The sequence below is a fragment of the Durio zibethinus genome, chromosome 28 (genome assembly GCF_047325235.1).
Source record: "Durio zibethinus cultivar Kanyao isolate XHJ-2024 chromosome 28, ASM4732523v1, whole genome shotgun sequence".
Taxonomy (NCBI): domain Eukaryota; kingdom Viridiplantae; phylum Streptophyta; class Magnoliopsida; order Malvales; family Malvaceae; genus Durio; species Durio zibethinus.
This window is the reverse complement of record NC_143189.1, coordinates 4668366-4683700: the sequence shown is the minus strand read 5'-3', so window position 1 is coordinate 4683700 and position 15335 is coordinate 4668366. Positions and strand designations below refer to the sequence as shown.

At 27.8% G+C, this 15335-nt stretch overlaps 1 protein-coding gene and 1 non-coding gene across 2 annotated transcripts; both read right to left on the bottom strand.

Annotated features, from left to right (window-relative positions):
• Positions 1-12384: 12384 nt before the first annotated feature.
• Positions 12385-13107, bottom strand: LOC111281379 (uncharacterized). The gene has a single exon (XM_022869122.2). The coding sequence runs from the start codon at positions 12979-12981 to the stop codon at positions 12577-12579; it is 405 nt and encodes a 134-aa protein (XP_022724857.2). The 5' UTR covers positions 12982-13107; the 3' UTR covers positions 12385-12576.
• Positions 13108-14731: 1624 nt separating this feature from the next.
• Positions 14732-14813, bottom strand: TRNAS-GCU (transfer RNA serine (anticodon GCU)). The gene has a single exon. It is a non-coding gene; the product is annotated as a tRNA-Ser (tRNA).
• Between the last annotated feature and the right edge of the window lie 522 nt (positions 14814-15335).

Here is a 15335-nt window from a genome sequence, read left to right as displayed (position 1 = left end):
GGTTCAATTATTAAAACTCACATGATTGAATGAAAAAAGTGTAGTGGAAAGTTTTCTTTTGATTCATGGACTCTATATTATTATAATAATTAAACTTTAGTCTTCAAAATTTGTGTCTTTTTCAATTGCTATATTAGTATTTTCTAAGTCTAATCCTCTTAAGACTAACCCTACATTTTGGCAGCATCAAATGCTAAGCATGCTATTATATATATTTAAAATTAATATTTGATATATTATCAGTATAATTTTTTAATTTTATAAATAAAATTAAAAATTGATATATTTTTTATTTATTTTTTATGTTTTAAATATATATTTAAAAAATATGTCATTCTATGCAGAATCTAAAAATTCTATCCATTATGCATGGAATAAATTTTTTTTTTTATAAATATTTTGTCAGGATGTCCCCTTATCATGAAAGAGCTAAGGCCAAAATAGAGCAACAAAAAATCTTCTGTAACATAAAATTGTAAGAAACAAAAGAAACAAATATTTGTGGTGGGAGGCAGGATTTACTTTAAGGAAATGTAGATTTGGATACGAACCGCATAACACTATGGAGTCAACTTTCTGCAGTGGTGGAGCCTTCATCTTGTAAATTAAAGGAAAAAATATCACATGATTTTTCAAGAAGTTGTTGCTGTTTGTCTCCTTTTATACCTATAAATGCAGCCTGGCATTAATGGCTATGGCCACCCGTGGCCAACATTAAGCTAGCTAATAGGGAGTTTCGGGTTAAATTAAAAATTTTATATATAGTTGGATTTTGATTGGTTGGAAGATATATATTTGATGATCAATTAGTTTATTTGGTAATTAAATTTATTTAATACACAAAATATCTTTGATTTTTATAAGATATTATTTGGTAATCATATTTGGTAGGCATAATTAAGTATTTGTGGCATGACGAGCAACCTCTTGTTGTTTTTTGGAAAACACACAAATAAATAAGTGTTTAGTAGATTTTTCTTCCAATATAATATGGTTTTGTTTTATAGTACATATAAATAAAAATCTTTGTTAATTCACTATCATTGAATATTCATTTTGCATTCTACAATTATTTATAAATTGTTCATAAAAATCTATATAATTTATCATATTAGTAGACATAAACAAAGGAAAGTGCCATAAATTTGTAATGCTATAGCAATAAGTATATTATAAAAAGTCATACAAAAAAGAAAAAAAATAAGAAATAACAAATGCATCAATATTTTCATGAACATTAAGTGATTAATATTATCTTGGACCGTTTAAATTTTGATCTCGAACTAAAAATTTTTATTTTTGAGAATGAAAATATAAACTCGATCAACCATTAACAAATAATCATATCCATAATGTGGGCAGATCCAATCTAAAGATGCAAAAATTTTGATATGGTAAGTGCCCTAGCTAAATCATTTTCATACTAATAAAAATAAACATAAATTTAATGGTTAAAAACAAAAAGAATATGAAAGCTGTAAAAGTTATATATATAATCCTCTTAATTTCCAATTTTCTTACTTTTATATTATTCAACAATAAAATATAATCGTGCTGCGTATGAGATTAATATTAAAATTTTAATTATAATGATAAAAATCAAAATTTTATAATCTCAAACATAAAAAAAAAAAAAATTTATTTTCTTGGATGAAAGAAGAGGAAATTGCAAAAAAAGGGAGGGCATTTATAGGACTTCACAAGTGGAAATATAAAAATATAATTAGCAACGATTTAAGGCGTGCTGAAATTATTTAGTGGCTTTGCATATGTAAGCAAGATCGGTCTCCAAATGTAAAAGGCCTATTGCTCGATGCTAATGGAAGTGCAGCCAGTTTGGGTTTGGTAGATACAAATAATTTCAAAGCACTGCTTTCCTTCTTTTCTTCCCAAAAGTGGATTCTTTTATTACGACACTCACTTTGAAGATTATCCTAAACTTTGTGCTTTTTTTTTTTTTTCTTTAAAAAGGGTTTATCCTTTCTTGAAACTTAAAATTTTAATAGTTCAATGAGATTAATCTTTAATTTTATTGAATTTTTAATATATTTTTAATTTTATTGGTTTTTATAAAAAAAACACAATTTTTTGTTGATGTAAATAACAAAATTTGTAATTTTTTTTTTAATTTTATTGAAATTTTTAATAAAATAATAAATTAAAATATTTCATTAAATATTATGTTAATGTAAATGATAAATTTTCATTAATTTGATTACTTTATGTGAAGCTTATTTAAAAAAAAAAACAAAAAAATTGAAAGTGCAATGATAAATTTTAATATTTACTCGTAATACAATTGCAAATTTGATCTTAATCCCTAATCTAATTTATATTTGATTAATTTGATGGAAAAAAAAATCCTCCGGATTAAGAATGTTAAGAGCTGTTATCCACATTTCTTAAGTTTTAATTTATTTTTTTATAAAAATAATTTTGTATATAATTTTATATTCATATTAAAATTAAAATCTCTCTATTTATAATCAATTAATTTTAATAATTATTAAATATAAATATCATGTTTACGTCTCCTGAAGTCAGCAACAGTTTTGTTGGGTCTAGTTTTATGTATATCCGAATTCCACAACAGTTTTGTCAGACGTAACCCTATATTTTTTTTGAAAAAAAATAAAAATAAAAGAGATTACTCCAATCAAAACAAATTCATAATTTATATTTTTAAAAATTTTTAAAATTTATAAATTATTTACAACAAAAAATTATAAAAATTTAAATTTAATCACTTACATTAATGATTTATCCTTATATTATTATATTTAATACGATCATAAAAAATAATTATTATAATTTATGGAGGAAAGCCTTTAGAAGTTGAAAATCTTTGCTTGAAACTTTCCATTAACGATAAAAATAAAAAATAAAAAATTAATGGGGCCTAATATATAAAATCATAAAATTTTTGAAGAAGCTAGATGCTGTGTTTGGTAGATAAAGGGGCATCATTAAAACATGTAATGCCTTATTTCAATGGGTATCTTTTCGATGTCCTAGTACTTGGTATCTCTCACCTCCCCCACCACGAACTTCTTTTATAATTTGATATTTTAAAAAAAAAAAAAATTGCCAGCTTCAATAAATAAAATAATTAATTCAATCGGATGGCATTTTCCCTTCGTGAATATAATTTAAACATTTCATTTATAGATACACAGAGAACACTTACATTAAATTTAAGAAATAATAAGATAAGATTATGTAAGTGCGTGCTTTAGGAAAAGATTTAGATAAAGGTTTTAAGATAAAATTGGTAAAATATTTTATTAAAAATAATTATTAAAATTTTTATTAAAATTTTTAATAAAGCATTTTAAAAAAATACTTCATAAATTTCATCTAAAAAATTTCATGTAAATTTTGTACGTGTAATTTAAGTATCTTTGATTTTTTTTTTTTCAACATAAGTATCTAATCTTTGGTTTGGCTAGTTTTATTTTATTTTATTTAAATAATAAAGAATTTTTAGATTTTATTAAATGCATTTTTTTTGAAAAAAATGTAAATAAATTTATCATACCAAATTTAATAAATTTATAAAAATTTATTTTTAATAATTTTTTAATAAGTTATCATTATAATAGACACTCTGGTTAACAAAATTGATAACTGGCTTTTTTAAATACTGCAGTTAAAAACTTTTTTCAAGTTTTATTATATTAAAATTTTTTTTTTTAGACGATTTTAAGATGTATTTTCTCACAGAGATTTGACGCACTAATGATTTTAGTCGTCAAGTGTTTCCACGAAGATCAAATAAAGAGAAATGCAGCAGATCTTTGGTTTGGAGTTTGGACCCAGTATGACTCAATCAACGAAAAACTCTTGTTGGACTCACCAGGTCGCCACTGGTTTTCCCATCTATAAGATTCAACTACCCAACAAATCTTTTATTTGATATTAGTACCTAACCAATGAAGACTCGACTAATAAAGCCATAGCTATTCCCTTGAGTGATATTAAGGAAAGAGGTTTGACAGAATCCACCATATGCACACTGATTACCAACCACAGATTTGTACAGATTAAGACAAACCCTAATGTCTTCTTGACCATATGTTTCTTTTTCCCTTTCCAATTACTCCTGTAATTAATTATACAATGTAATATTGACTAAGCAAAAGAATTACGAAGCAATTATTGAGGAAGAAACATCCTCGGCTTTTCTCAATATTCACTAACTTTGACTTTGTTTGTTTTGCTTGTCTAACGGGCAATTAGGGTACGTGAATTCTACACACGTTTTCTTTCAATGTGTTATTGGTCGCAGCGTGGAGCACAAAATCAAATTTTGTAGAGCACGGATGAAGCAGAAACCTACCCCCCTTGCAAACATATAACCTGAAGTATTTGACTAATCTTCTATCCTACCTTTCCTTATTCTTTACTTTGGACCAAAGATTACATATACATTGCCAACATTGACAGCAGTCTTCTTCTTTTTTTAATATTTGTCTTCAAATTATATTCTTATTATCATTCTAAAATCATCAACAAGATGTCCGGTTGAATCATTCTAAAATCATTAATAAGATGTTCGGATATAATTGGTTGAATTTTTACATATATGAAATATTTGATTTTATTCTATAAAATTTTTTTTTTGTATCATTTGATGTCATGACACTAAAATGTCATATATGATGTCACTTAAAATTAATTGACAATATGTTGAAATATAATTGATTGAATTTCTGCACTTATGAAATATTTTTTATATTATAGGGATATATATTTTTTTGTTTGATTTGATGTCACATTTGCTAAGTCAACAATAAAATGTCATACATGATATCACTTAAAATTAATTAAAAATAATAAAAAATGCGAAAAATAGAAAACTTCTTCTAATGCTTGCAATTCCATCAACTTCTTCCAATGTTGAAGACTAAAATTTCTATTCTTAATTGATGTTCATAGGCCCAAATTGGATCGTAGAATTTGATTTTGAAAAATTGAGCAAAAAAAAAAAAAAAAAAAACCCTATATCCCTCCTTTTCCTTTTCCTCCCTTTTATTTGTCAAAATAAAAATGCTATAAAAATCTTGAGCAAAACGACCCATTCAGGTCTTGACTGGAAAAGTCAAACTAATGCCCAACAGCACCTTCCAAGAGAACTACTCGAATGACCGATTGCCTGGAAATGGGCCGCTATTAGATACGGTCCACTACATCCACTGCTTGATTGGACCAGCGGCCTAAGGCCTTTGTTGTCCGGAAGCAACCACAGAGATTCTCAGGGCCCTACAGTGATTGATGATCATCAAAGTCGTCGTCTAATATCTATCACCGTCCAGGTTCATTATGTTGCTTCTTTATTTTATTTTTGAACAGAATATGTTGTCTTATAAGATCAGTAAAAAAAAAAAATTATTGATATAATTTTAAAATATATATTTAATTGGTAGTACGGGGATTTAATTATAAAAATTTTGAAAATTTGTCACCTTCCTTAATTTTATTAATATTGGATTATCAACCATTTAAAATCTTGCACTTCTTTTATACTCGGTTATTTTGCAAACTGTTGCTTAATTATTGTAAATATTTCTTCCATATAAAAGAAACTTGAAATTTTAACTTTTCTTTTTTCTTTTTTTTTTTTTTTTATGAACGAAAATTCTAATCCAACTCTTTAACTATGAAGAGATGCACAATGATCGGATGCAAATTTTAATATTTTAAAATTACAAGATTTTTTATATGTTTATTTTCTTTACAATTAAATATTTATTAAGAGAGGAAAAAGTTAAATGTTTTTTAATAAAAAAGTATAGCGACTATCAGGTTTTTAATCTAATTTGATAGCAGAGTTTTGATGTTGATGTGTATGATTTAGTCAAATACAAAGGATAAGTTATTATTAAATATCTATCAAATCAATAACTTATAATTTAATTTGACAAGTGAAATCTTTCATTACACACACATTAAAAGGACAAAAAATATATATATGGAAACCATTGCTCCACGTAGCCACAAGAAAATACGAGGTGATGAGCCCTCGATAGCTGGCAATGGCATGCATATGTTTGGCGAGGTATGGTTCCCTATTTAATTTGTTTTTTATTTAATTATTTTTTATATTATAAAGATTTGAATATAGTGAATTTAAAATTTAATTTAATTTATTTATATAATTATTATAATGGTTTTAAATTGTTAAACGTTTAAAATTTTAAAATTATAAAAAAATAAAAAAATTTGTTATTAATTTTTTTATTAAGTGCAATTTATCATTTAAGAAATTTATTTTTTTAATAAAATGATAAAAATAAAATTTAAAATTTATCAAAAAAATAATTTTTGGTATATTAAAATAAAATTGTATTCAGGAGTTGATTATACTTGAGAAAAAATTAGTATTCCCACAACGTCTAATAAATTGATATCTATTAATCATGCATTATTTTCGGTGTTGGATAAAATAATTTTAATTTAAAATTTAATAATAATTTTTTTTATTTTTTGAAAAAGAAAATCAATGTTATTAGTATTTTATTTAAGAATATTGTAAAAATCTTTAGATTAAAAAATTACTTTATAATCTTTCAACATCTAGGTAAAATTTAAAAATAATTCTTTTTACCTAAATTTATTATAACATTCCTTAAAAATAAAAATAACATTATTTGTAGAAAATAATTGTTGATGACTCTCTAACATTTAGGTAAAATACCAAAAATTATTTTTTTCGAAATGTTATTTTTATTTTATTTTATAATTTCATATTTTAAACTACATTTAAAAAAAATTTATGTTAAAAAAATAATGATAGTACAATTAGCTAGCAATGGTAATTAAAAGTACAAACATGTGAAATGAATACAAACAAATTTAATTGATGCATGTATGTCAATGGATGCTATGCAAGATGATAAAATGTAATTTTGAAATCGAGTTCTTAAATATAATGAGACCACCCGGACTCATCAATCTCTAGGCATAATTTAGGTGCAATTATTTATATTTAAAATTTTATTTTTTATTTAACCTCATTATTATTACGGGTTAAAGACTCATATAAAAAAACTTGATGAAATAAAATTCTTAAATACCCAATCTTCTAAGCAGCATTTGAAAATAAAATACTTCATGTGAGATTTTCATACTATTCTTAAAATTTTATAATGGATTTAAAAATGGGTTTAGGTCGAGGTTTTGGGGTTTTAAGTATTTAAGATTTGGAGTTTTGGATTTTTAAGGTTTAGTGTCTCATTTTAAGGTTTCGAGGTTTTAGGGTTTTAAGATTTTGGGTTCTAAGGTTTTGGTTTTGGGATTTCGAAGTGGTGAGGTTTATGGTTTTAGGGTTTCAGGTTTTAAAAGTTTGAGGTTTTGAGTATTTAGGATTTAAGGTTTTGGATTTGTAGGGTTTTGAGACTTTAATGATTTAAGGATTTTAGGGTTTGAAGTTTTAGGTCTTGAGATTTTAGGGTTTTGAATTATAGGGTTTTGAGGGTTTTAAAGGTTTTGAGGTTTAAGTATATAAGGTCTTGAGGTTTTAGGGTTTGTAATTTTAGGGTTTAGAGGGTTTTAAGATTTTAGGGTTTTGGATTTTATTGTTTTGAAGTTTTGGGGTTTTAAGATTTAGGGATTTAAAAGCTTTAAGGTTTCACAATTTTAAAGGTTTTAATGTTTCAAAACAATTTTTATTGGTTTTTATATTTTTATGAGAAAAATGAGAATTATCGAAAATCCAAACTTCCTCGATTATCTTCAACATTTAGACAAACTTTCAAAGTAAGTTTGATTTTCGTAATTCTCTTTTTTTTCTTAACAGTTTTATATCAATGTGACATTGAGCAAATCAATTATGCAAATGAATGTTAAAAATTAAAACAACTAATCTAATCAATTTTATACATATTTATTCTTGTTTACTTATTACCATTTCCATTTCAAAAATAAAAGTAAAATAAATTTTATTAGTTATTTAATTTATTTGTGAAAATTTTAGCTTTTATTTTAAATTCCAATTCAACCTATCTTAATTATAATTTTTTATATATTTTTTATTATTTAATTCTTTAATATCTAAGCAAAATTAATTTTTTTCAAATACGATTTGGATTCCCTTAAACATCAAGGCAATGTTTCCAAAATTCCTTTTTCTTTTATTTTATATATATACTTATTTTTTATAAAAATATTGTTCTATTTAATTTCTACAGCTCTCCATTTTAAAACATTTTTAAAAAGAGATTATCATCATTCCCTTTCAAGATATTGTATGTTATTACTGATGATTCCAACCTTTTACATGCAAAACGTTTTTAGTAATAAAATGCATGAAAAATAGATAAATAAATAATAAATAAATAGTTGAATTAAATAAAGTAAAAAAAATATGTAAAAATAATTGGACTAAACTTAATTTAAAATCCAAGACTAAATTGGTGAATTGATTGGGCTTGAACTATTGAATTATAGTGCAAGCCAGAGATGGGCTTGGAGTACAAGATAAAGGTGGGCTGGATCCTAGTGGGGTTGAAGCTAGAGTTTAGAAAGGTCGAACCACGGGTGGATTAGATCGATTATGGAGGAGCTTACGAGACAAGTCGTTCAACTTTCTTGTCGGTTGTAAGTCAGGTAAACCCGTTTGATTTTTTTTTTTTTGGGCTTTAAAACATACTATAAATATCAAAGTTTTTTTTTTAATTCATTTCACTATCTTTTTTTTTACAAAAAAACCTATATTTTTTTAAAAAAAAAAACTCAAAATGTCAGCTGCCGCCTCCTTTTTGTCATCGATGTCGTTGTTGATTGGTGGCACTTTACTTTTTTTTTTTCTTTTTCTTCTTTTTCTTTCTCTCATTCTCTTTTTTTTTTCTTCTCTTCTTTTCTTCCATTTCTCTCTCAGAAGCTGAAATTGACTTTTCTTTTTCTTTTTCTTTTCTCTTTCTCCTTTTCCTTGGTAGAAGCCAAAACTGACTTTTTTTTTCTTCATGGGTTAATGCTGCCCATCTTCTCTATTTGTTAGCACCCATAGGTTTTTGTCTCCGGCATCGCTCTTTGACATTTTCCTCTTTTTTTGTGGTTTTCTTTTATGAAAACGGAATTTGACCATTTTTCTCTTTCTTTTTTTTTTCAGGTCAGCACACTTCTCATCTCTTATTTCTTGTCGTGATCGAATGGTGTCCAAAGGGTTTCTAAACAAAATTTTTTTTTTTGAAATCTATCTACTGTTGGGTTCCGACTATAGTTTTTGTATTGGCAGATTGGGTGATTAAGGGTGCTGGTTTAAGTTTTTAAGTGTTGGCATTAGGGGTGTTTGGCACTGGTGCGATTTGGGATGATATAGTTTGGGAGGTCACAAAGGGGTGAAGGTCCACGACTTGGGTAGTAGTGTGAGTGTGGGAACTAGTATTTTTTATATAGGTGGATTGTTTTGTTAGAGGTAGTCTTGTTCTTTGTAAGAGAGTTAAATGGGGTAGGTCCCTTGTGCTTTTTTGCAAAGGCCATAATGTGAATTGGTGCTGATGGTTGACCTCAGGTGGTGTCTGCTTCTTTTGTATTTTTCCTATAGCACGCCATTCACACAAGACAAACGAAATTTAATACTTGCAGATTTATAGCAATGTAATGCTGTAAAGAGTTTTAATTAAATTATATTATGATAAAATAAGGTAAAATCGAAAGAAAAACAAAGAGAGCACGAAATGGGAATTACAGTGTCGATTTTAAGATGGTGAGAAAACTTGATGAATTTATGCTAAAATTAGTGGGTAAAACAAAAGACGAAAATTGAAAAGCTAGAAATGGTGCACCAATTGGAGGCAATGGGTTTGGAAGAAAGAGAAAGCTGATGATAATGTTGAGCCTTAGTACGAGCTTGCCTTTATATATATATATTAATAAATTTTAAAACCATTTAATTTATCCTCATAGATATGACTTAATCCTAACAATTGAATTTGGACATCATTGGGCTTTGAATCCTTAAGTCCAAATCAATTAATCATAATTCAAAATTGGTTTTAAGCCCACGTAAAAAGAAACCCATCAAAGCTTAACATAAAATAAGATTGATCAAAGTGTTAAAAATGGGTTCAAATTTAAACTTGCAATCAAGTTAAAAAATTGATTAAAATTTACTTTTATGGAAGAAAATTAAATGTTTACAATAATTATTTCAAAATTTGATATTCAATAAATTTTTATTTAAATTTTAACACTTAAAATCACTTTCACTATTTCCAAACTATAACTTGTTTTATATAAAATATTTTTGAATATAATTCTTTAAAATAAAATATATATATACATCAATTATTGAATAAATATTTAGTAATCTTAAACCCAAAAAATAATCTTCAATTTTTATATTAAATATTAAGTCCTTTGTATTCTCATGTAAAATGTGATTTAGGAGAGAGAAAAATATGCCCTTTGAAGTGAAAAATTTTTTTGAGAAATAAGTGACAATCAAATTAAATTCAAAGAGTATTTGAGCCACGAAACATAACATTTTCCAGAGGGGTTGGAATTTTTTACCTTAGGGTAGAGCGACATGTTGGCTAAATAATGTACAAAACCAAAATCCATAGTATTTGGAAATCAATATGGTTCCTTTTATGATATCACCCATGACCACCAAAAGCATCATTCTCAATTTCATATTAGTCAAAACAAGAATCAATATTATTTTTAGTTAATTTACTTTATATTAAAAGAATAAAAATCTTTTACAATTTAAATGATATAATTATATCACTATTTTCGTGCATTTGTTACATAAATATTTGAAGCTAAGAGAGGACCTTTGAGTGCTTGTTGGAGGTTTGACATTGAGGGCTAAGATTAGTTTTTAAAAGTTTGAAAGGGATTTGGGAGGTTACTGAAATGCAGGTGTCAGGTGACAACTAATAATGAAAACAAAGAAAAAAAATGTCCACGTTGAATCAACCTCTACCTACATGGCCATCATGATGAGGCAATGGCCAGAATGTTCTTGCTGTTGGGTGGAGTCCTTTCCATCTTTCATCAAATTGCACAGATTATTGAGATCATATTCATTGAGCATTCCTCAGTGGGATCTGATCAGGAAAAGGGCAGTTTTATATTTTGTTTTCCCTCCACAAAATCATCAATATGGTGGCCAGTCCATGTGATTCAGAATAACAATTGTTTAATAATTGTTTATATTAAGTGATTTTACAGCTATCAGCACATGATATAGGTTTGGGTTTTTTTTTTTTTTAATCTAAAACTGTCCAACGTTTAAAAGTCCATATGTCGAACTACTTCTTTAAAATAAACATCAAACATCATATGACGTGAGGGTCAGCTTTTGCTACCGTCCAATTCTTCTTAGATCAGAAATTAAGTAGTATCTTTCTTTTTGCATGAGCATTTGGCTCAAGTGATTGTTGTGACATCCTATTCAAAGAGCAAAGTTTAATTATCTTATTTTCCAAATAAAAGAAATAGTATATTTCCTCATATAACTTTCCATTTCTTTATTGTTTAAGATTATTATCTTAAGATGGTTTAATTGTCATCAAAAACATTAATTAGCTTATTAATAAGTTTACTAGAAAATGCAAATGGAAGTGGCCCTTCAAAAGCTTACTCAAAGGTCGACAGATCACCAAAGAAGACAAATATAAAAGATGAAGATTTTGGTATTTGTTGAACAATTATTGTTGTAGTTAATGATGTATCCAAAACTCCTCTGCTTTCATTCTCATTTCATCAACATATTCAAATTAATTTTTAACACATTTTCTCAAGCATTATTTAAGTTCTAATATAGAATTGAAAATGCTGTTTTCTCCTGATTGTAGTTTTATGACAATCCTACTGGAATCCAGCTAATGGCATTGATGTTGTTGAATGTTGCCTGAATATTATCTTCTTCAAGCTTTATAAAATCGTATATATGTCAGTTCAATTACTTGTTAGTTTTAAAGTTTTATTCTGCTTTACTGATTTTTTAAAAATCATATGATTTTTCATATATCATTTAATAAGTTGTTATTCAAATCTCAACTGCTATCTTATCTTCAAATAAAAAATATAAAGAACAAGTAATTTGTTTCGAATAAATTGTTAGAAAGTAATTTTCAATACGTTCGAATCAGTTGTCAAGTCACATGTTTAAGTTGTATAAAGAACCCAAAAGGTTCCATAGAATCTATTAATCTAGGACAGCAAACACATTGAATTCGTCGGTTCCCCTGAAACCAGCCCTGGTTTTGAGCTTTCTTGACAAATCGGTCGCTGGAAAAGTGGTAATATTAACCATAAAATAAGCTGCTAACTTAGGTTGCATTTCCAACCCCATTCATGTTTTCTAGGCTGGTCTCGTGAATGTATACCATTTTCTTGCATCTGTTTCGTTACTCAGAAATGCTAGAAATTAATAATCAGGAAAAGCAATGGAAAGGAAAATACTAGTAATTACAAGAAAACATTTGTACATTTTCATTTCTCTATATCTCATATAGATTGATGATTTTAACCTCCAAAAGGCCAAAAAAAAGTGGGGGAAAAAAAAGGAAAAATGAAAACAAAAGGAGGCAGTTGAGGACTTGATGAAGCAAATAGTAAAAAGTTTCAAAAGAACAAGTGTCGAGGAAGATCAGATCCAGCGGAAGAAAGGAAGCTAGAGAAGGAAACACCCATAACCGGGACAGCGAAAGTCGACTCCATGAACATTCTTTGCTGTAAAGCCTCCACAGTTGCTCCTGCTTCAACGATATCCTTAATCAAATTCCTATAATATTTCCTAAGCTTCCTCAACATGCACTTATATTGCAACTTCAGCCACTTTAGTCTCATCTTCTTCAGAACCCTCACTATGAAAAACCCTCGCCGTGGCTTCTTCCCACCGAGGCGAACTGTCGGTAACTTGTTACGCCTGCGGAGGAAGATTCTCCGCCGTGCCTGGCATTGGAATGTGGTGGCCAAATGGGTTTGAGGTCGTGTTTTGGGGGTGGTTTGCTGATGATCTACAGCCATGTTGGTGGAGGGTTAGGGAGAGAGTTAAAGAGAGAATAGGGAGAAGAGTTTATATGAGAGTTGAGGCTTGAAAGAGACAAAGAGAGTTAACCATATGCGGACAGAAGCATCTTGGAGCAAGGTGCTCCCTTCAGCTTCATTTATCACTAATATATTTCAATAAATCAAAGTCATGGCATGATTCTTTTTCCGTTACAAAAAATAATTAATATTTGTTCAATTTCAATGGATTTTGCTGATGGAGTTTAAGATTAAAGTTAAACATACGGAAGAAACATATAATCCAATACTATTTGAATTGCAATAAGAAATTCAATATTCTTTGAGTCCATTTATTTTTTTCACTCCAGTAAACATTGATCAGACCTTTATCAATCGCAAAAGTATTGAAATATTGTGCATTTGCATCATATTCTTCATACTTCTCTTTTTTTTTTTTCATTTTTTTTGGATGCAAGTAGTAAATAAAAAATCCAATATACCAACAAAATTTAATAAAATAATTTATTAATTTATACAATTATTTTTAAAAAATGGTAATTAATATATTTGAATTTTTTTAATCCTTAAACTATAATTTTTTACATAAAAAATAATTGCTTAGGAGCATATATTATCATATATTATAGAAATATAATATTGTATAGAATTTTTTTAATCTTAGATTACATCATGCATTACGTATACCAAAATAATAATAAAAAATTGCAATATTATAAGATGTTGATGGTTAATTAATCTATAGAAATAAAAATATATAATTCCAAATCATAGTGATTCTAAATGTGAGTTTTTGACTGACTGGCCTGGTTTTGCCTTCTGTCTTGTAAATCGAGCTGGCCCTTGACACAGATATCGAATCGATGATGATGGGATCTAGTTGACGAAGCATGGCATGGCAGGCAGCTTATCAACAAACAAGACATTTATAAATTTTAGGTTTTGAATGGATCAAATTCAAAGCCCATAACATTTTTTTTTTCAAGCATAATTTGGTCACTCTCTCTGCAATTTGGTCCCCTCTTCAAGTCCTAATAACAACAAAGATGACAAAACTTTTTTAACGTTCATTCATGTCGATATAATTGGATATGGTCTAAAATTTTGTTGAACTTCGTGTAAAAACAAGTAGTAGTTTTAGTTTATCTTTTTGGAGCTTCCTTGGCATGTGAATGTCTAGTTTGGGCTGATTGCTTCAAGTATCCAGCTCATTATTCACATTAAAATTTGAATGTTATATTATATTACTATATTATATTATAATTCAATATTAATTTTTATTAGCATTATATTTTGAAAAAATTAGGTTACATATCTATGAATTTTTTGTAATATTTTATGTTCATTCATGATTTTTAAAATTCATTTTTTTCTTTCATAATTTTTGAAAGCACGTAACAAAAAAAAGTGTATTTTCTTTGATTTTTTTAGTTGAATTTTATATCACGTAACAAGAACTCCTTCTCTCTCAACTCTCAAGTTACTGATCTCTCTTCCGTGCACACTCCTTTGAGCTCAACGTCGACCAACGTAACTATGGCCCCAGCTCGGAGGACCGAAGGCGGCTGGACCCTCTTCATCATCGGGTCCGGTTACCACCAAAAAACCCCTCTTCATCATTGTTTATAAACACTTCTTCGTTTATTTCCGAACAGGAGTGGCCGAGGTCGGTAGTTCCCGCGGCCATAAATAAATTCTCCAAAGGGGGATCACATTTCTTCCTTCTGAAAGTGGGAAAAAAATAAAGTAACGACGCCTGAGAGATTCGAACTCTCGCGGGGAAACCCCATGTACTTAGCAGGCACACGCCTTAACCACTCGGCCAAAGCGTCATTGTTGAGAATTATTTTATTAAATTCCTATTAGTGATGTTTTAGTTGATCCTTCTATCTTTTTCTGTCGGGGACATTAGCAACGAGTCTTCCTTTTGCAAAAGAACTTTACTTTGTTGGCTGGTTTCATTTCAGATTGGGCCTTGGATTTTTAGCAACAACACAACATCCATGACGGGGCGCGCCCTGCTAAATTCAACCATCTTTCTGCTGAGAAATGAGCATGTTGCATTATAATTTTCTAGGCGCACCCGTTTCCCTTCAAATAAGGCCTTTCACTTGTATAATTACAAACTTACAGTTAATGAGATCAATTCCATAATGCAAAAAAAAAAAAAAAAAAAGACAATTTTCCTGCATAATCAACTTGATTCAGGTTCATTCTTGTAAACCAAGTATTTCAATATCAAATTATGCAATCAGTGATATAAAAATTTGAGATTTAATCTCTATATAATAACAAAAAATTCAGTTCCCATATTATATTATTTTGATAATATCACTCTAATGAATAATTTTATT

Coding starts and splice junctions, on each gene's coding strand:
- LOC111281379 (XM_022869122.2), bottom strand. CDS start 12,981: ATGGCTGTAGATCATCAGCAAACCACCCCCAAAACACGACCTCAAACC.